Here is a 23289-nt window from a genome sequence, read left to right as displayed (position 1 = left end):
ACCGTATCGCAACAAGGCAAAACACAACTATACCCCAACCAGGCAAAACAATGAAAACAAGTATTCTTCAGCACTTAACTATGGGGAAAAAAATTTCCCAATCAAATAAAAATCTATAGAACAAGATGGAAAAATAACTTCATTGAACTTTATTTATTTTTCATTGAACTTATATTTAAAAGCCTGTATCAAATAGTGCACTAAATGCTTTGAAATTCCCCTCTCCATTAGGTCAATATATTTTTTCCCTGCTACGGATGAAACCAGGCTTAAATTGAGTGGAATCTTAAATGAAGTCAAATTTGATACCTTGTTTTCTCATTCACAGGAAGAGGGAATTGGGAAATGAGCCCTCCCTCGCCCTGGTGTCAATAGGGACAGACTATATTTCCTTTCCTTTGTTAACCATGAAATAACCCACTAGAATCTGGGCATGAAAGGCTGTTTACTACTTTCTCCAGCAAGAATTTTTAATGTACTATTTAAACTGATATAATCCCTAGTTTTATCATTTGAGACCAATATAGGACATCTTTTATGTGCTGGGTATGACACTTCAATTGGGCTGAAACATTTTGTCCAAGAGGTATTTGGTGTTTCAGGAGCCAGTAAAATTATCCCTCTATATGGTAAAAAGATTTCTGAAAACTTCGCAAAATTCAATATATTAAGAAAGGTGGCTTGAGGATGAGTATTTGCCTCAACTGACCACAGGTATTTTGAAAAAGTACTTGGGGATGGACCATGAGGTTCACCTTGGGAAAATTCTCTTGGTGAAGGAGAAGTAGGTATGGAGGTGTGTTCTTAATGCATTGTCTCTGGGAAGGGGGGGTGTCTGTCTCTTTCATTTTCTTCATTGCACTGTGTCTCCCATCTCGGCATATGGGATGCTGGCAACTGGGAAAGAGGCTTGTAAGCCAGGTATAAGGAATACCAGGATCAGCTTCACCAACTCCCTGTTGCAGTGCACGGATCTGAGCTTCTCTCTGGTATTATGATGCAAAATCCTCGTCCTGGGGACTCGGAACAGCACCAACTGTAGAAGATGCAATTCAGTCCAACACACATTTATTGAACACATACTCTGTTTGCAGGGCAGGAAATGAAAAGCAGGTCTTTGTTCTCAAGAAGCCTGTTGTCTAGTGGGGGAGACAGACTTATATGTCACTAGCTGTAAATGGGTTCTAACAGAAGTAAAAGCAAAATGCACTGAGAAGGAGAAAGCTTCCTGAAGGAGGTGACATTTGAGCCTCAGAGTACATCAGCTTGCAACAGGTAGAAGCAGGTGTGTGGGTGGCAGACTTTGTAGGCTGAGGCATCACAGCAAAGAAAAAGGACTGATGGCAATTTGGGGGCAGAAGTATAGCAGTTTGGAGGAAGGAGTGCTTCTGCCCAGGGTTCTGATCATGGTTAGGTCTTGACTGCCATACAAAGGGGTTGGAAATTTATCCTAAAGAAAATGGGGAAGCATCAAAGATTTCTACTCTGCTTTTTCAAGACCAGGTGTGTATTTGAAGAAGAGTTTCTTTATGCTCCCAAGGGAGGAAAAGGACGAGAGTCATTCACATACCATTTTACTTTATTTCTCCTCCATTCCTGTGGTAGCTAAGAACGTGAGGGTGTGGTTTGTATCTGGGGTGGTGATAAGGGAATTTAAACAATGGAGAGAAAGGGATACAAGCGTGTCATTGGCTTTACATTCACCTCAATCTCCAAAATTAACTGCAGGGAGAGAGGAGAAAATATTTGGGAGTTTTTAAGCAAAATGGACCCTTTGACCTAAGCGTGTACTTTCAAGTTAACGATATTTCAAAGCTTTCTATCAGAGATCGTTTAGAAGAATCTGACCTCTTGAAGGCTGCCAGGCCTGAAGCTGTGGGCAAGGCTCTTTCCTGAAGAGACTGGCTTCCTCCCAAGACTGGAAAATGGAGGTTGATAGCTCTATCTTTTAACACGGCTACAACTGAAAATGACAACACATGCCGCAGCAACCTCTGTGCTAATGTAAACCCTGGGAGGGAGGAAAGTACACGAAGATGATGACAATGTGAGAACCTTTTAAAACAAAACAACCATGAAAAATTCTGCCTGAGAACTTCTCTCTGATCATCCCTCCTTGGATTAAGTTGTTCAAAGCACAGTGCATCCATCCACCTCAAGCAGTGGTTTTCAAGCTCTTGGAAGCAGTGACACTCTTTTTTTCAAAACAGTCATCTATTTGGAAAAGCAATACATGAGAATCAGCTATATCTACATATTAGTAATAACTAATTGGGAAGTGAAGTGATGTATGGTTTTCCTGGGCTGCTTATAATCTTCACTGAGCCCTTTATGTGCATTGGGAGAAGGTGTCTCTTAATTCACGGTAACTGACTTGCTGATGCAGAAAGGTGGCCTCTGGCAGGGACCTGCCAACTCTCATGCCAGGATGTTAACTAGGAAAAATCCCATTTCACAGATGAGAAAAGGAACAAGAATTAAGGGGATAATCTGACCCACAAACACTGAAACCAGGGCAGATTAATGGTAGGAGGTTAGAACAGGAATAGGGTTGAAAGTCACCCCAATGGCCATCAAAATGTAACAAACCACAATACTATAGAATGTTTACAGTGTCTTTCTTCTTAATCAACTTTATATACAGTAGGCACATCCATCCATTTTATTTGAGAGCTTGTTCTTAGCACTGGGAGAGCAGATGGACACAAACCTGAAAATCCCTGCCCTCAGGGAGCTTCCGTGGAGAGAGGGAGACAGAAAATAGACAAATGAGTAAAAGTCTGATGGCTGGTGATGAATGCCAAATATAAAAATAAAGTGCAATAGAAATATTGGGATAGAACTGGGGAGTTGGAAGTTGACATAGTAAGTCCAGAGAAGGCCTTCACAAGAAGGTGACATTTGAGCAAAGATCTGAAGAAAGTGAGACAGAAAGCCATGGGGGTTACCAACAGGACAAATACAGGATGCCAGCGTGAATCTGAATTTCACGTAAACAGTGAACAATTTTTTAATATAAATATGCCCCAAACACTGCAGATTGTTTGCTAAATCTGCAACCCTACACAGGGTACCTGGAGGAAGCACATGTCAGGCAGGAGGGGCAGCAAGTGCAGGGCCAGGCCAGCATGGGGGGAGGGGAGGAAGGGATGGAGGGAGGGGGATGTGGGAGAGAAATCAGGGGTGAGGTGATGTAAGGCCCTGGGGGCCCTGGGAGGACATGGGCTTTTATGTCGAGGAGGAGAATTTTGAGATGGGTGACAGGCTCTGACTTAGGTCTTGAAAGATCATTTTGGATACTTGTTGAAAACAGACTACGGAATGGGGGCAAGGGCAGGAGCAGTACCAGTCAGGAGGCCGTTACTGCTCTGATGATGACGACGATGATGGAACAAGAGTAATAACAACATATGTCTAGACATGTGCAGCAAAATGTCCAAGTAAGTTTGAGGGGAATGGCCTCCGAAGCCCCATTCATGGGCTCTCCATTAAGAAACCTTGGTACACATTTATGGAGGAAAGAAATCAGTCCTACAAATAAATTCCTTCTACTCACTGAGATGCTAACCCTGAGGAATTTGCTTTAACCACTACATTATCATCCTTAAGAATAAGTTAATAAATAAATAAGCCTTCATCAGAAAAGGGGAAGTTTCTGAAAAACATCGAACTGTAGATATCACCAGTGACCATGACAACATCAAGCCAAGCACTTAGAGAAACTGCCCTTTCTGAATCCAAACGCACATGGTGCCCAGTGGGTTCTAAAACTAAGGTTTCTAAGTAGGATTGAGACGTGGCTTCAAGGTTAATGTTTTTGTTTATGCTGAGTTATGAATAAAGGGAGAGCATTTCAAAAGAACATACACATGAAGATAGTCCTATAAAACTCCATGGAGATGCAGAATCTATTGCCTATTATTATCTGCCTAATGCACGTAATTTTATTGTGAAAATAAGCAATAAATACTTCAAAACTATCGAACACATAACGACTGTTATATGTTGTAGTTCATATAAAATAAAATCAATTTGTCTTCCTCTGGAAGCAGTAGGCTAAAAAAATCTCTCCTCTCCAGATGAAATTGCTGATATTTGACTAATTTTTGACTTGTAAAACCAGTGATTCCATGCTCAACCTAATGAAAAGATATAGGGAATAATCTTATAGTATCTTGCCTTTCAAAAATTAAATTACATAGCATCTTTGAAAACTGAGCAGAAAAATGATTTTAATTATTATAGTAATTTAATCACCTGGAGCCAGGCCATAAGTAGGTTAGGCTCTCCATGGATGTTGACACTACGCTCCCAAACGGTATTCTGTGTAAGTTTTGGTTGTTTCCTCAGATCATGACCCTTTTCTCTTGGAAAGAGCTCCTACGAAGCACAATCTTGATATTTAGGATCTATGGCCCTAAATGTACTATAAAATAAAAATACTATAAGTCTACAGTTACAAAATTCCAATTATTAAGCAGAGAAAAAGTGGATAAATGCACTTTCTAGGCACACAATACTTGGCTGAGAAACGACTGCCTTGAGTCTTGTGAGATGTACTATTCTGCCTGCATATATTCACCACTGTGAAACCCGACCTTATGAGAAACACCTGCTGGTCTCAGGTAACCTACCTCACACAAGGAAGAGGCATTGTTAGATTACAGAAATGGTCCCTTAGAGCGTCTAAACTCGGTCAGTTGAGCGATACCCTGATATTAACTCTCCAGGACTTGGACTAGCCATTGCTTGCTGCTGCAAAGAGCAATTTCTCCGAGAACATTCTCGTTGTCTGTTGACAACGAGGATACTTTCAATGTTGCCTCCACGGTCCAGTCACACTCTAGAACTGGTCTTCTGCAATCGTCTGTGTTTACTTCAAAACTCCAGAGAGCAAATTGGCACACAGATGAGTATGTATTACTCAAAATCTTCTATTTGGAGTTTTTTATGCATGTTGGTACCTTAATTCTTATTTACTAGTCATTTAAAACAACACACTAGTAAAAATAAGTTTGGAGAGACATACAAGTGCAACTTTAAACGTCAAGGGCATGCCAGCTCATTTCTGAAAATTCTTAGATCATCAATTATTACTTCCTATTTAATATCCTTCAAGACAATCCTAAAAACTGTATGTGAAGCAAGTCGCAACCCTACGCAATGAGCAAAAATCGTATTTTTCATTGTTATCTACGTGAAATTCCAGATAGATTTTCCTTCTCCAAAGCCCCTGAAATTCAATTACAGTTCAAAGCAGTTCGTCTCATTTGCACAGACATACAGAATGTGCAAAGCACAGATCACCTCAGTGGATTTCACATATGCTTTAAAGGCCAAAGAAGCAGTGTTTTCTGCCCCATTACTCCCCAGAAAATCTAATTACAATTCAGATACTGTATGCGATGAAGGCCAGGAGGGGAGGATAGCAAAATCCCTTGAAAATCCGGAAAGAGGCAACCTGCTGCTTTGGAAGAGTAAGGCCTCCTCTCCCAAAGGATGCCGGCCTCACAATCAGGCTTTAAATCTTACCTGATACGAACAGTTCTCCTGATGTACCATCTCAGTGCATCCTAGGGCGCAGACCCCAAACAGGACTGCTCAGCGAAGCTGCGGAGGGAAAGCGCGGAGCACCCACTGGCGGAGAGCAAGCCCTGGGAAGGCTGGGGCTCCCCGCAGATTAAAATGGATGCTGTTTCGCTGATCAACCTGCGCAGTGGCACTGCCTGTGCCGGGAAGCGCGCAGCGAGCCGAGCTGCTCTCCTCGGAAAGCAGCAGTGAGGCTTACAAACATGGAGCTAGGACCGGGCTGGGGGAGGGGGCGCGCTCATCACTGGCACAATCAGCCAATTATATTATAGGCACAAAGGAAAGGATCAGTCTGGGGCTGGTGTGACCTTCTGGTGCTTTATGAAGGCAGTTAACTGATGTGGAAACATTCTAGTCCTCATTAAAGGGAAAAAGGCCGGCGAGGGAGAAGGAGAGAGACAGACACAAATCAATGTTGCAGTTGAACATTTCTAACCTCCGGCATCATCCTTCCTGCGCGCAGATGCTGCTTGCATGGTGCTTATGAAACGAGAGGCCTTAAGGATCATTTCATAACTTTTAACAGGCGAAAGGGAAAACAATCCGTTCTGAATATTGACACTGAAGGGATGTTCTCTGTGTTGAGTGTCTGAAGTGTTTGTCAACTTTATAACTAAAAGGAGGGCCTTCATTCTTTCAAAAAATATTATTTTGTAATTCTTTTGATTTCCCACTTATTTTTGGCTCTTATCAGCATGTTTTTTTAAGTCAAACAGAAATACGATGAAATAATTTTCCTATAATTTTTTAGGGAGGGAGCTTATTAAAGTATTAAAGTCAGTATAATTCATTCATTTCATGAAAATGAAATGAAACTGCAAGGTTTTTTTTGCCAGTAAGGCCATATATATATATGGCCCAATGCTGTGACCTGAATATACAGACACCCCCAATATAGCACAATATGATTCTAGAGACAGACCATTCCACCTAAGAGACAGTAATGGAAAGGATTCTGGGCTTTCAGATAGTAATCAAAGGACATACAAGTTGGACCATACATGTCTCTGGTAAAAAGAGGAGCGAATTTCTAAAATACTTCAGGGTGGTTCTAGGATTTTAGGATATATAAAGAGGAACGACTAGGCTTATAAATTTGTGAAGCTAATTTAATGATAGATAATTTAAAAACTAAACACAATAAAATTTTCTTATCTATATTTCTTAGTTGCCATAGGGCAACTCATCTTGCTATTTCTTAATAAAATGGCTCTGAGCAAGTCAATGGTATTCAATAAAATCTTGACTGAATTTAAACCATCAAATAAAAAAAATTCAATAGAGATATTATTCTTAAGCTATTTTGATATAGCTATAGCTATCTTCTTAAATAATCTTACTAATAACTGCAAAGTCTTCATTATGCTATTAATCGAGAAAAACAAGTACTTTTTGCCCGATGAATGGAGTCAACATGTTTGACAAGTTTTCATATCCAGCTCGATCTTAAGGAATGCTGAGAATTTGTGTTAGGAATATTTGGTGATATATTTTTAATTTTATAACATCTCTGCTTCTTGGAAAGAAACAAACCTATTTTTCTAAATATTCTTAATTTTCGTGATTTGAGATTCTGACAGGAGAAAAGTTGGCCCTCTGAGTTCAACCCCAGAGACACACTCACAAGCCTGGCTTCAGCTTCCTGGTTAGGACAGTGGAAAGGTGGCAGGAAAGGCCTAGCTGATGATCTCACAGGCTGGCATTTCAGCACTGGTCCAATGGGTTCAAAGGAAAAAGCACTCTGGACATGCACCCTGCAAAGCTCACGGGCCTTCTCCCTAGAATCTAGGAGAGAGCTAGGCCACCTAACATGTGCAAGACTTTTGAGGCCTGTTCGTTGGCGGGTGGCACAATGAGAGCTTGATGAACAAAGCAGAAGCCTGAGCTAGATTATGAGTCTTCTTAAAAAGATGATGAAGAAAAGAGGACAGAAACTCTTCAGTGAAAGGAAATAACATGCAACATATCCCCATCCAAAATTTCATCCCTCCTTGTTGAGTAATCCGTACAGGACAGAGACAGAGACAGACTTCTTTGTGGAGTGCCTTGCTATACAACTGCCCAGATGAAGGCTCTGGAATCCGAAGTATGTGCAAGGAAAAGTAAGCCAAAGTAAAAGTTCCTTTTGCAAGGTAGCAAATAAGATCAAATGGAAATTTTATGCCGAACATAAAACACAATCCCAACTTTCCAAGACAGAACAGCTTTACTTGAAAGGCTGTTAAAACTTTATCCAAGTTACTACTTTGACAATCTATGACCTTAAGGCTTGGGAGCATGCTTTCAAGCTATACAAGGTCTAAGAAGTTGCTTCCTGGACTCTGTTCTCTTCTGAAAACTGAAGGCTCTGGGATATATTACATAAACTCCTAAAGACATTTATCATGTGTTGTTTAAAAAAAAAAAAAAAGCCTAAACATGATCCCACTGTTCACAGTTGCTGTTCCATAAATAGTGGAAGTGACTCAGAGGTGGCTCTGGGGAGAACAGACTTCTGACAATTGTATCCTAAATCCTGTCAAAAAACCTCTCAAGAGGTGTAAACAAGATAAAAAGAAAAAAAAGAGGAATATGTCAAGCAAGCTTCCCTTTATAGTCATTCATTGGAAAGGACTTTGTGTTATAATTTAAATTATGATTTGCTAGTACAAAAAACTTTAAACAGAAACCAGCTGTTCCAAGAACATTTAAGCTAGAATAACTTACCAAGCTACAGTGACATTTGTTATTTTTGGACTAAAAAATATTGATGAACTGTTTAAGTAGTGTGATCTATGTAGCATAGAGATTATTTTTTCTTCTCAGGTCTTCACAACTTCTCTTCCCATAAAAAGTATTGGATTTCAGATTTAGATGGGACCTCAAGAGATAAACTGTTATTTTCCAGATACGGAAACTGAGGCCTAAGAGAGTTGTGACATGCCCAAGAACATAAATTCTCCAACAGCAGCAAAAAGGCCTCAAAGTAAGAGGAAAAAAAAAAACCCTCCAGATTTTCTTTGTGAGTGTGTTCATATAAAAACTGCTAAATTGAGGGCCACTAGACTTGGCGAAATAAACCCCCTTGACTGAGCCAATGTAGGCTGGCCTTGAAATCAAAATCCATCATAAGGTAAGAGGGAGGTTGCAGTGTGGTTCTACCTAAATCCGAATCCAAGGTATGTTTTAAAAGAAGAAATATTAGAGCATTTCCTCATTAAGCTAATGATCCTATTTCTGCCACCAAGCAAACTATTATGTCTTTAAATCCAGAAAAATATTTTTTCATTTGTGGCAATTAATAGCAACAGAATGAAGATGGCCAACAGACACATGAAAAGATGCTCAACATCACTAATCATCAGGGAAATGCAAATCAAAACCATAATGAGATATCAGTTCACATACATCAGAATGTCTGTCATCAAAAAGACAACAAATAACAAGTGTTGGAGAGGATGTAGAGAAAGGGGAATCCTTGTGCACTGTTGGTGGGAATGTAAATTGGTATAGGCACTATGGAAAACAGTATGGAGATTCCTCAAAAAAATTAAAAATAGAACTACCATATGATCCAGCAATTCCACTTCTGGGTATTTTCCCCAAGAAAACAAAAACACTAATTTGAAAAGATATATGCACCCCTATGTTCATTGCAGTATTATTTATAATAGCCAAGATATAGAAGCAACCTAAGTGTCCACCAACAGATGAATGGATAAAGAAAATGTGGCATATATATATTACTCAGCCATAAAAAAAGATGGCACTCTTGCCATTTGCGACAAAATGGATAGACCTAGAGGGTATTATGTTAAGTGAAATAAGTCAGACAGAGAAAGACAAATACTGCATGATTTCCACTGCAGTATTCCACTGTGGAATATGGCATAAATTCCACTTACATGGGGAATTTAAAAGACAAACAAATGAACAAACATAACTGAACAGAAACAGACTCACAGATACAGAGAACAAACAGGTGGTTGCCAGGGAGAGGGGGCGAGGGGTCAAAAGAAAAAAAAAGGTAACTATGTGAGGTAATGAATGCTAATTAGCTTGATAGTGGTGATCACTTCACCATGTATATTAATGTGAAACCATCACATTGTACACCTTAAATATATACAAATTTTGTCAATTATACCTCAAAAACGCTGAAAAAAAAGATTAAAATAAATAAATTTTTGAAATAGCAACAGAATGAAGGGTTTTTTTTGCGGGGGGTAGTAAATATAGTGGTTAAAAAGTCACATCTGCAGGTCATCTGAGAATACAGTTTCAAAAATGAATTACTGGGGTCAGGGACTGACTTGGGAAGGGCATAGGGAACTTTCTGGCACAAGCTGTATGACTTGAAAGGGCCTGGTTTACAGAGGAGTATACATTTGTCAAAACTCATTGAATAATACATTTAAGATTTGTGCATTTCATTGTATGTAAAATTTACCTCAAAAGAATAAAAAAAGATCCGGTTAATAATATGCAGCTGAAGTATTTAGCGGATAGCTTAGGGATGTCTGCAACTCACTTTATTTTATTTTATTTTTTATTTTTATTTTATTTTTATTTTTTTAACATCTTTATTGGAGTATAATTGCTTTACAATGGTGTGTTAGTTTCTGCTTTATAACAAAGTGGATCAGTTATACATATACATATGTTCCCATATCTCTTCCCTCTTGCATCTCCCTCCCTCCCGCCCTCCCTATCCCACACCTCTAGGTGGTCACAATGCAACTCACTTTAAATGCATCAAATAAATGAGATGAATTGACGGATGGATAGATGGAAAGCTGTCGACAAAGGGAGTTTAGTAAAACAGTAATTGGAGAATCTGTATGGTGCATAAATGGAGATTCGCCTAAAAACTTTTCAGTTTGAAACAGTTTGTAATGAAATATTGGGGAAAAATGAAGTTATTGGGGGTGGGGAAGATGAGCAAGAAAGTCATTGTTTTAAGCAATAACTTTTAAGCTTTTCCTTAGGAATTTGTGGAAAGCAGGTAGACATTTTATATAGCGTTATGTTGTGCTTCTTTACCAGGCAAGGGAGGAAAAGGAATTATGAGGAAAATTAATCCTGTTCACATCAAGGGGAATCGGGTCCTTGAATAACCTGCCCAAAGAAGATCACAGTCAGCGTCACCAATGACGACAAACCTTGGAAAATGGCTTTACAGTTTACAAAGTACTTTCCCCAACATCTCCTTTGACTCTTACAACCTTGTGGTTGAAAGAAATTCCTATTATGTGCCACGTGAGGAAGTGTTTCTGCCCCCAAGGAGTTTGGTAAGGGAAATAAGGCAGTATACAAATGACTGCATAGAGTGATGAATGAGTAAAGTGCTACCAAAGAGATTTTGTTGTTTGCTCACTAGGAATTCAGGAGAGCAAGAGAACTCTTAGCTAGGTTAGCCAGGAGACGGCAATAATCTTGTTCATTTGGTTGTTTACTTCTTGAATGTCTGTCTTTTCTATTTCTAGATTAATGTAAATTTCCTTAGAACTTGGATCGTGGTTGGCTAATTCAGTGCTATTATCCCCAACATTTGAAATAATACCTGGCATATAATAGGCTCTCAATATTTTTAAATGAATGAATACATGATTGTGACTTTCAGAAAGTTACTTCATTGCTCTTAGCCTCAGTTTCCTCATCTATAAACTAAGGATGTTAATTCCTGGTTTATTGGGTTGATGATAGGATAAAATGAGAATAACATGTAAAACAGCTCTTAGGTGCCCTGGAAAGGAACAGAAATGGATTTTTTTCCCCTTCTCCTAATTAAAGGCAATATCAACAGTCCGAGGAATAAAGAGAGGCCTGAAGGATGGAGATGATAGTGGGAATGGAAAGTTAAAGACAGAGGAAGGTATTCCATGAGACTGTGAAAAATAAACTGACAGCACCTAGCCAGTGATCCGACCTGGAAGAGTGAACAGGACACGGGGTCATGAGGTTTCGAGACCACTGCCAGAGTAAACTTGGTGCTGTGAAAAGAAACAGGCAGTTAGAAGGAGGAACTGATTCTGAGGGATTGGGTTGCAGTAATGAGGTCTTTTATTTTTCACCATAAAGTTTTGAGTTGAAGGTGCAGGAGGCAACTGGGGCTCAAAAGAGAAGGCAGGTCAACAGATAGAACATGGGGGTCTTTTGCGGGGAGAGGATAGTTGCAGAAATGGATGAGATGAAGGGAGAGATTGTAGAGAAAGGACTGATCAGAAAAAAAGACACCACTGTGGTGGGCACATCGATCCCCAAGGGGGCTGGGGTGGGGGAGGGGAATTAGGCTTGCTAATCAGCTGACCTTGAGATGAGGAGATTATCCTGGGTTATCCAGGCGGGCCCAATGTTATCACGAGGGTCCTTATAAGGTAAAAAGAGGAGGCGGCAGAGGAAGAACCAGAGAGATGGCAGTGTGAGCAAGACTCTGCCCAGCGTTGTTGGCTTTGAAGACACAGGAAGGATCACGAGCCCAGGAATGTGGGAGGCCTCTAGAAAAGGGAAAAGGCAAGGAAGTGGATTTTCCCTTAGGGCCTCCAGAAGGATTGCAGCCCTGCTGACACCTTGATTTTAGTTCGTGAGATTCGTTAGGGACTTCTGACCTCCAGAATTGTAGGATAATAAATGTATATTGACTTAAGTCACTAAGTTTGGGGTGATCTTTTATAGCTGCAATAGAAAATGACAATCCCCTTGGGTGAAAACCAGCATTCAGAGGGCAAGAGGAAGCAAAGGGGGTGTGGCCAACAAGGTGAGAGGAGAAGGAAAACCAACAGAGTGAGGGGTCAAGGCTTCAAATACCGCAGGGAAGCAGAAAAGACTAACAGGTGGAAAGGGAAACACAACCAAAAGCCATAAGTTTTGACAATTAGGAAGTCATCAGTTTCCCTTGAGAGAATACTAGTGTGTTAGGGGTGGAAGCCGAGTTACAAGTGGTTAAGAAGTTGAGGGACGGTGTAGAGAGCAGTCTGTAAAGAAGGTTGTGGATGAATTAGAGCATTGGGGTGGTAGCCTGAGTGTATAATGGAATCAGAGAGGTGGTTGGTCTTTAAGATAAGGAGATCCAAACGTCTGTGTGGGCATCAGGGAAGGAGCCAGCAAGACGGGAGAAACTGACTATGGTGGGTGGGAAATAACTGGAAGGGCCAGGTCCTGGACAAGTTAGATCAGGATCACGTAACAGGGCTTCATTCAGCCTTGGAACTGAAGATACGGGCAGTGAAATTATAAAGGAACGTTGAGGAAAGAGGAGATTGTAGTGGAGATGGGGAAAGATGCAGGAGCACACATGGGTGAGTATCTTGATTGGGTCCTTGAAGGAGGAAGGATGGCGAAGACCTCAAGGACTGGGAGGCTGGCTAGAATGGAATCAGGGAGGCGGAGCAGTGTGGGGGAAGCTCTTCTAAGATATTTTGTAGAAGGTGTGGCTGTATTACTTGAGAATATTCGAGTAATGCTGATTAATGCTATAGAAGAAAAACAAATGGGCTAGATGAAACTTACAAGCTGTGTTAAGCATAGATAATGACTATGTAGTGGCTTGTCAGACACAAGTGAAATGTGCAAGATTTAGATGATGAGGCAGAGTTCATGAGATGTGAAGTATTAAAAAGTAAGTTAGGGGCTTCCCTGGTGGCGCAGTGGATAAGAATCTGCCTGACAATGCAGGGGACACAGGTTCCATCCCTGGTCTGGGAAGATTCCATGTGCTGCGGAGCAGCTAAGCCCCGTGGGCCACAACTACTGAAGCCCGCGAGCCTAGAGCCCATGCTCTGCGACAAGAGAAGCCACTGAAATGAGAAGCCTGCACGCTGCAACGAACAGTAGGCCCTGCTTGCCGCAACTAGAGAAAGCCCGCACGCAGCAATGAAGACCCAACACAGCCAAAAATAAATAAAATAAAAATTAAAAAAAAAAAAGGAAGTTAGTTAACTGGATGTGTTAGACCTAGATCAAGCTGAGCATAGAAAGGGATGGAAAGACTAAAGAAACGTCTAATATTCATGACACACTAAATAACCCCTAGGCACTCAATATTCATTAGATGGTACACTGACTGCCCATTGGTGACACCCATTCTGGCCCTATGTGTCCTCTGCCCAAGAAATACAATTCCATAGCTGCTCATCAGGTGAGGGGGTAAGCTACAGAGGGAGCCTGAGGGACTTGCCCCTGTGTCTCTGATAAAGCAGGTTGTGTGTCATTGGCAGACACCTTCTGTCTAATTGGGCTTCCCTTCTACAACCTCAAGGCTGACTTGTAACCATATCATCAACAGGGAAGGTGGCTGTGGCAGAAAGACTGGACATGTAAATACTGCATAACCCAAGACTCAGGTAGTGTGGTCCTTCACATTCCTGGACCATATCCCAAGTAGGATTCTGGCACCAATTCCAATTCATGTGGAGGTGGGGTTTTCCCTACATGAAAACACAGGTTCTTGGATACCAACTGGGTGTCCTACAATTCAGCTCAGTTCTGACACTCTCTACCTGGAGATGGCATCAGATTCCACAGGTTGAGGGCTCAGTCCATGTGATTGTCCCCCCTCCCCACTTCACATGCCAACTGCAAGTCCGGGTTGTTACCTGTGCTCCTGACCAACAGGCTATAGATGGGAGGTTCCAACGAACCCCTCCTTGGGTTCAATTAATTTGCTAGAGCGGCTCACAGAACTCAAAGAAACATTTTGCTTATTAGATTACTGGTTTATTATAAAAGGACATAACTCAGGAACAGCCAGATGGGAGAGATGCACAGTGCAAAGTATGGGGGAAAGGCAAAGAGCTTTCATGCCCTCTCCCTGAGCATTCCACTCTCCCTAAACCCCCAAGTGCTCACCAACCTGGAAGCTCTCGGAACCCTGTCCTTTTTGGATTTTTATGAAGGCTTCATTTCATAGGCGTGACTGATTAAATCACAGGCCACTGGTGACTGATTCAACCTCTGGCCCTTCTCTGAGGTCAGGGGGGTGGCACTGAAAATTCCAACTCTCTAATCCCTTGGTTGGCCCTTCAGGCAACTGGTCCCCATCCCGAGGTATGTTCAAAAGTCACCTGACTGACATAGCAAGAGACACCTTTATCGCTCCTATCACTTAGGAAATTCCAAGGGTTTTAGGAGCTCTGTGCCAGAAGCAGGGACGAAGACCACATCACAATATCACACTAAGTATGGCAGCTCATCCCATCTCCTTCCCTTGCATCTTGATACACATTTTAAATTGATTTAATCAGCTGTGATTTGAGTATCTTAATTTGGTCTGAGACTTCTCGGAGGAGTGCCTGGTAGTGGACTTGGAGGCTACTATTGCACCAAGGTCATTTCCCACAGAAAAGGATGCTTGGTATTTGTATAGTCCCACAGCTTCTTCCCACATAATCTGAGCCCCAGAAATGGAAAGAGAGAGAAGGGTAAAAATAGGTTGTAATTTTTTATCCTTATAACAAAATTACCTGAGAATCTTACAAGTGTATGTGTCAACTAATTTACTCAGAAGTTTTGACCAATGTACGGACGGTTGCACCTGTGTTTATCCTTTCAGATATTAAAAAATAGTTGCCTGAGTCAACTGCGAGTCAATGGCTGGCACTTTTTAAGTATTAGACTCTGCTTTTCAAGTGAAAACTAATGTATGAAACAATCAAAATTGTTTTTAATCAAAATAAAATTATTTTTCATTCCAATTGATATTCCCTCACAGGGAACATGAGGCTGTTTTGTTATACACAAACACTTGAAAACAGAATTTACAGAAGTCAGTTACAGTCTTATTCCCACTGTAGTTTTACATTTATGTCTTCATTTTGTTTGTGCCACACCAAGAGAATCCTGTTTCGCACAGATAAGTGGTTGGAAATGGTAACAGTCCTTTATAATAGCTTATGCTGCAATCTCCGGATATTCTTCATTAAACATGTCCGGGAGCTTGAAAGCAAAGTCACAAGAAATTTATTTCAAAATTGGTTTACTAATAACATACAGCAACTGCTCACATTTCTTATTAAAAACAAGATAAGAAAAGACAGACTACCCAAACTGACAATACGTCATCAACCAGGAACCAGACCTCCTCGTTTGATACATTGGGCATTCACTTGTGATTTGCACAATCCACCTGTTAGGCTTGATGTGGAACGTGCCAAACAGATGTGCCGCCCCTAACCTGGCACTGAACCCAGCTGGGCCTCTGGGACAGCCCAGATCATTTTTCCCACCTGGACATGCACAGGCACGAACTTTCAGCAAGACCAGTACAGAGCGACCACCTCCACGGTCAATGACATATTTACAAGTTCAGTTTTGAGAACTGTAAAAGACTACTTAACCTGGCAGGACAAATTAATATGCTGATGTCAGAAAAGGGGCAGAGAGAAGTTCTTTGCATAGATATGAAGGAATGAACCCCTACCATTTGGGCTGAAATGTTGTTATATGCTTCTCACCACGGCTTTACAGGACAACTCTTCTCCAAATGCCCAGAGCCTCACAATCTCATTTGCATCTCTATTCTGAATTGCTTTCACATCTCAGGACTCTTTAATTTCCAATTTGATTTTTTAGAGGCTGAGGTGTTTAGCAGTTCATATATTAGGTGCAAATGAACCTCTAAAAATACCTCCAGCAGCTCTGGGTTTCTACAGGTAGTTTGAAACCTGATGCATCAGGCAGTGCTGTAGCCGTGGCCTCCCTCTCCCTCTAGAATATTGAGATGGTTTATATTTCAATAGAATCTGCCAAAGTGCTTGTTTATTGGACACAGTCCTAGCCCTCTCCCCATAGTACTCTCTGGCTAACCCTGACTGAAATTCACACACTGCAGAAAAATAGTAACTGACTCATAGATAAGTTTGGGTGAAGTCTACATGGTTTCATCCCCAATTGTGCCAATGTTTAAGGACCATTTCTTTTAGTCTTCATTTAGTCTCTGGCTTTGTAGTCAGAGAGAGCAGTGGCAGAAAAAGTGGAAGGTAGTATAAACCTGCCAGGGCTAACACAAGAGTTTCCAAAGAAACATAAGTTGGTCTGTCAAGAGGGGCCAAGCCAGACCTCACACAAAGTGTGTGTGTGTGTGTGTGTGTGTGTGTGTGTGTGTGCGTATAGGGGAAGAAGGGAGCACACCTCCCCTTCATCCCCACTGATAGCCTTACCTACCAATATAAGTGCATTTAGCTAAAGCAACACATGAAATCCCTGACGACAGTAAAGGCTGTTTATCTCTCTCAGGTGGTGGTTGATTTAAAACCAGACTCAAGAGTATTAGGGAAGGGAACCGACCCTCATCTTGAAGAAAGGTGACCTCTAGTGGACAACTGCGTTTTGCAATCAGTTCAAACTACGAATAGGATTAGAGAACAATAATAATGTTAAAAATATGCTCCACTGTCCTACTGACATTTCAATGATATTTTTAATACCAGTTATAAATATAAATACATAAGTCTTCATTAATAAAAGAGTATAAAAGTCACACTAATGCTAATATATCCAAAATTACAATCTAGGCCATCTTTGATGGTTCCAGAATGGATGGAGCCTTGAACCAGGATTCATAGGCCTGGGTTCTGGGCTCGACTGTGCCTCTGACTAGATGTATTCTCTTGGGCAACTTCATATGTAAGAGCCTCTATTTCCTAATCTATAAAATGGGTTTATTCACAAAATATCATCTCCTTGTAACCCCCACTCTGCCCCCCTCTTTCAGGCTAACATATGGTTGTCCTTTAAAATCAAGTTTATTTTACACGATGAGGCTTCCAAATCAGCAACAACATCAACCATAAAACAAAATATCACATTATATATTAGCACTTGGTAGGTCCACAAAAACTATCTGCTTTCAACTTAAGGTCTTTCCTAATATAAATGTAATGAAAGGCAATGATTTTCAACTTTTCTTTTTACATTGACTGTGGGAAAAAGTATTTCAAAACTTAAACACATAGATTATGAGTTTTTATGAAATTTTAGTTTATTATGAAAGTTAGAGCTACTATTTTCAAAAATTATTTCATAGAAAACAAAAATAATGACAAGAAGGGAAACATCATAATTTATGAGTATATATCTCTTCTGAAAACTACCTGTTCACCAACTGACATATATTCCTACTTTATCATTGAACACAGGTCAGAGGCATAATAATTTAGGATTAAACTCAACATAATCTCTAAGGAACTATTAAAATTCTTTAGTGGCCTTTAAATCTTTTTTCCCCCCCTCAATACAAGAGCAGTGTTGAAATGCAACTAGTTATAATGGGATTTAGTACTTAAGAGCTTCCTCAGGTAAATTCTCTAACCAGCTTTCCCAGGGCCAGTTAAACAGCAATCTGGAATGGTTTTATAATCTTTCTCATTCTCGCTCCTCAAAAGAGGTGATTTTAGTTGCTAAAAGGCAGGAGATAAAACACTAGTCTAAAAAGTATTTTGAAGTATAATAAAAATGTCAGAATATTATTGAATGCTTTCATTAACTTGCTTTATCTTAAAGCTACTGAATTAAGAAAGTTTCTCATCTTCTAGAAATAAATTCTTTCACAATATAAAGGTACTGGTTAGGAAATTGTGCTACTCCAAACAGTGGACAAGGCGTGAACTTGTTAAGGGTTAAGATCAGTCATGGGTTCAGAGAAAGACAAATATCATATGATATCACTTATATGTGGAATCTAAAAAAAAAGATATAAATGAACTTATTTCCAAAACAGATCACAGACATAGAAAACAAACTTATGGTTACCAAAGGGGTGGGAGAGGGATAAATTAGGAGTTTGGGATTAACAGATACACACTACTATATATAAAATAGATAAACAACAAGGTCCTACTGTATAGCACAGGGAACTCTTCTCAATATCTTATAATAACCTATAATAGAAGGGAATGTAAAAAAGAATATATATTTATATATATGTATAACTGAATCACTTTACTGTACACTTGAAATTAACACAACATTGTAAATCAACTATATTTTAATAAAATTTTTTAAAAAAAGATCAGTCGTGGGTTATTCATAAGCAGTAAAGTTAATCTGCACATTAATCCCAAGTGTTCTAAAACTCCCTAATTTAACCAGTTTTCCTTTGGGAATAGCAAAGAGAGCCTCTTTCAGACACATAAGCTGGGTCAACAAAACGTCCGCTGCTCGTTAAGTGCTTGCGCTTTTTCATTATTTACTAAGAAAGCCAAGAGAGAAATTGGCAGTCCTTCTGCTGTCTGGTGCCTCCTAGAATACCTGTTTACCTCACTCCTCTCCCCTCTCTCCCCTCATCAGAGATGATGCTATGAGAAGGTAGAGTTCACTTGCTCTCATTCCTGCCATTCAGTCAAAGAGGGGGAAGAAAAGGAAAATAAACACAATCCATTTTTGCCTAGACGCCCATGCTTCCTCTCCTCTCATCGCCTCTGACCCCCAGTGTAACTTGAGGAATAGCAGCCCACTGAAAACGCTCACGTCTGCTTTGCAGACAGACAGTGGTGGAAGTTTATACAGATGGTTTAAGCTACTTGGGTCTTGTTTTGAGGGCTTTAAAATCAAATTCGTTTTCCAAAGGATGAAGTGATTTCTTCAGCAGAGCTGTCACTACAACTGAGGCAATCAGACCTATGACCCTAATTTTAGATGGCATAAATTTATAAAATGTCACTTTAAAAGAAATTTAGCCTCGTTCACTCACGCAGCTGCCCCTGATTTGATAGTCTCCGTAGCTGCGTGCTTTCTCGATCTCGTTCCCAAGTTGTTATACAAAATTAAGCGCTGGCAGACTTCCCTTTTGTGAATGAAAAATAATTCTAGAAACATAAGTCAGATTATGTCACATCTTGGCTTAAAACTCCTCAGTGGTTTCCCACAGCATTTAGGCTGAAATCCTAAATCCCTAACATTGCTTCTGCTCTACCCTCTAGGCTTCCTTTGTGCCTCTCACATTCTTGCTTACCTAGCTCTGGGCACACTAGCTGCCTTTCGGTTTCCTAGAAAAGCCAAGATTGCTGCTGCCTCAGGGACTTCTTAGGAGGTGTTTCTCAACCTGGACGCCCCTCGAGGGAGTAACATCTCTGGCTTCCAGTTGGAGGCCTTTCCTTAGCCCCCAGGCTAAATAAGGACCTGCTTCAGGTTCACTTAGCACACTACGTTTTCTTTCTTAGCGCTTACCACAATGTGTGTCTGTTAATTTGTGGGATGTATAATGTTGCTTTGCTCCACTAGACAGTATACTTCACCCTTCATGTCTACTGTTGTCCATCCAGCATCTAGCACAGTGCCAGGCATATAGCTGGTGTCCAACAAATATTTGAAGACATGAATGAATGAAATCCTTGAAGTTCTTTCATATCAGGCCTTGGGACCCAGGGCAGGACAGTGCCTGCGATCAGCGGCTATTAGTTCATCACTGTGGCAAAGCTGGTCAAGTAGCCACTTCCTCATCTCAAGACAGCAGAGGAAGCCTCACCTGAACAGCTAAGTGGGTGATGGCCAGTCTGTCAGCCGGGTGAGGCCTTCTGGCTGCATTTCCCTCCTCACTATGAACTGTGGCTCTGGCAGGCTCAGAGGGGCCCCTCACCCTGTAGATTTGCCTCAGAGACAGGACTGACTGTCAGCTGGACCTGAGGGCAAAAATAATCATTTATAGCTCCCCATGTAAGGTTAACACATACTAAAGTGCATTCACTAGACTACCGCCTCCAATTGAATCCAAAATTAGTAAGAAAAAAAAGGAAACAGCCTAGTGGGGTTTTTTCCTCCCTTCTCAATTTACCACCGGCAACTTGTACACCCAAAAAAAAAGGATATTGATAAGAGTACGAAGTCAGAATTCTTATATTTAAGGATGATAGAGAGTCCCAACTAGTTTTCTAACCAAAAGAATAAGATGCAAAATGACCGGTAGGAAGATGAACTGGGTTTGTGAATGACTGACATTTAAAAATTTGCCTGCCTCCCACGGAGATTTAGGCTGGAAAAAAAAAAGGCATAAAAAGAAAAAAATTAGCACATTTGTTTTCTTAGAGGAAAACAAACAAAAATGACAGCTTAAAAACAAGCAATAAGCTACAACTTAGGCTGTGGTTTTCCAGAAAGTATTCTACTGTTTGAAGAAGAAATGCTGGATGTGGCTGGAGTCTCTCTAATCCTAATGCGTGATCTCCATAGAAAATACTTACTGTTCTACAGCACAGCGCCATCACTGATGGTGATCTCCACAGTAAAGGAGCTACCCAAGTTTTAGGACTCCAGGCACTCGCTTGCCTTGTCTCGATGATAAATTAATCATGAATCCGGTCAAAGGATGCAAAGAGCACAGGTCTGGCACTGCTGAATCTGGGGAACCCGAGAGGTCTCTTCATTTAGCACAAGTCACCATAATCCAGGATTGATGCCTTAACCTATGTAGGAACTCTGCTTTTCCCAGACAGTGAGAAGATGAGGCAGGTATGGCGTCTATCCCCAGATAAATAACTGGTATGCATACCTGCCCTGCCCCGTTATCTCTTTCCTTCCCCGAAGGCTATTGCTCTTGACTGTACACACCATAGGAAATGGATGTCTCCTGTAAAGACAAGAGAGTTCCTACAAGCAGGTAAGAAAGGCTCCAAGGGAAGGATTCAATGCTCTGTTTGGCGTGATAATAATTCAGTCATGCTTCACTTGGAGTTAAGAAATTAACTTCAGATTTTAATGTATAATACATGGAGGTATGACAATAAATGAAGAAATCTTCTGAAAGTGATGCTGGTTCTTAATGTTGAAAAAAAATAGATGATTAAAAATTAGGCATTCGGGGCTTCCCTGGTGGCGCAGTGGTTGAGAGTCTGCCTGCCAATGCAGGGCACACGGGTTCGAGCCCTGGTCTGGGAAGATCACACATGCCACGGAGCAACTAGGCCCGTGAGCCACAACTGCTGAGCCTGCGCATCTGAAGCCTGTGCTCCGCAACAAGAGAGGCCGCGATAGTGAGAGGCCCGCGCACCGCGATGAAGAGTGAACCCCGCTTGCCACAACTAGAGAAAGCCCTCGCACAGAAACGAAGACCCAACACAGCCAAAAATAAATAAATAAATTAATTAATTAAAAAAAAATTTAAAAAAAAATTAGGCATTCATAAGATTTCAGATGCACTCAATTATTTTCTTATTTACAAATGATACAGTTAGGGTGTTTTCATTATTTGCAAATGACCCTTCATCACTGAAATGTTAACATGTGGACGGCATGATAAATCCAATGGCCTGACCCCTCTATGGTCACTTTTACCTGTTATTTGTTCTTTTAGGGGTTGGAATAAGTACAGGGCCAGTGACATACTCTGCAGGGCCCTGTGAAAAATGAAAACGGGGACCCTTTGTTCAAAGATTATTAAGAATTTCAGGATGGCAGCAGCAGAGCGTGAAGCCAAGAGCTGGTCCCCTTGAAGTCCAGGGCCCTTTGCTAACTGCAGAGGTTACACGCCCACGACACCCGTCCTGGGTGGCAGATGGGGGAGGAGAGAGAACCAGACATACAGACGTTTCCTTTGAGAATTACATGGGTTCTCAGATACAAAGAAAAAGTATCTTTGATTTTGGCATGCGAATATCAATGGAAAGATGTAACTTCCCTCAGTAGGAGAGGAAATGGAATTTCAGAGGCTGCTTAGGAGAAGAGGAAAATGACCTTTACCAAGCGCCCACCACATGCCAGCTGCCGGGCCCTGAGCTGGCCCTGACACTGGCGCTATTCTTTCTTGCTCCAGCGTGGGATTAAGTCCACACTGCAGAAGCAGAAGCTAACTGAGGTCAATGATGAGTTTAAGCTTAACCGCCTTAAGTTTAGAAAGAGCGGGGTAAGGGATGCAGACACCACAGGACACCTGGGGCTGTCCTGTAACTCTGGAGGGGATTTCTCTCCTGACCCACATCCTCCGCTTAAGACCACTCATCCTCCACTGTTATCAGCCCAAAGACCCCAGAGGTCTGTGTGCTCTGGGCAAGAACCGTCCCCCTGCTTCCAACACTAGCAGCGTTCCCCTCACTGTCTGTCTTGGAGACACATCATCAACCTTACCGCAAGGTCTTTTCACCCCTAGTTACGCTCCTTCAATGGCTCTGTACACCCCCCTCCGGCTCCCAAAGTCCTCCACAGCGTTTCCAGGGGGCCCGCTTCACTGTCTTGCTCTAACAGTCCCTGAAGGCACTGTCTCCCCTACAGCTCTTTTCCTTCCCACCACCCTCTTGCTAAAGGGCCTGTTGGATGGGGGGCGTCTCCCTGCTCATCTCCTGCTTGCAGACCACTGTTGCTCTCCCTAACACCCTGCTCTGACTCTCCCACCATCAGAGCCCTCAGTCACCCCTAGCTAGCCCTCCTAGTTAGTCACCTATTCCTCCCCAGGTTACTCTGCCTCATGCCTTGAGGAGTCCCTCTCCGATGTGAGACCTGTTACAATTCCAAGGAGTTTCCATGTTTGCTACACAATCCCTCTAATATCTTGGCCTGTAAATTCCTTGGCTCCTTCTTCTTCCATTGTATCTCAGTTATACCTGCTCCCATGCTCTTCTCCTGACCTTGCCATCACTGACCAAGCCTCCTATTCTCCATCAATCTCGCCTCATCACTCCGGCTAACTCTCCCTAGTATTCTAATTCCAACAATTCTTCAACTGCACTGGGCCCTATACCCCATTTCCTGCCCACCTTTCTACCATCCCTCTCTCCCATCATGTCCTCCCTTCTCTCT

The 23289-nt window shown here is 41.4% G+C and overlaps 1 protein-coding gene across 4 annotated transcripts in view; it reads right to left on the bottom strand.

The window, feature by feature from the left end:
- Positions 1-23289, bottom strand: part of SCHIP1 (schwannomin interacting protein 1) — a 126043-nt gene that overhangs the window by 47453 nt on the left and 55301 nt on the right. The window contains exon 1 of one of the 4 annotated variants that reach the window (XM_036850427.1): positions 5533-5766. The exons of the other annotated variants lie outside the window; for them this stretch is intronic. Within the exon in view, the coding sequence (XP_036706322.1) occupies positions 5533-5562 (30 nt within the window). The 5' untranslated portion in view covers positions 5563-5766. Of the gene's footprint in view, positions 1-5532; positions 5767-23289 lie in introns of those variants that run through there. 4 annotated transcript variants of the gene reach the window in all.

The sequence above is a fragment of the Balaenoptera musculus genome, chromosome 4, assembly GCF_009873245.2.
Source record: "Balaenoptera musculus isolate JJ_BM4_2016_0621 chromosome 4, mBalMus1.pri.v3, whole genome shotgun sequence".
Lineage (NCBI taxonomy): Eukaryota > Metazoa > Chordata > Mammalia > Artiodactyla > Balaenopteridae > Balaenoptera > Balaenoptera musculus.
Note: the sequence above shows the minus strand (reverse complement) of the source record. Positions and strands in the feature narration are given on the sequence as shown.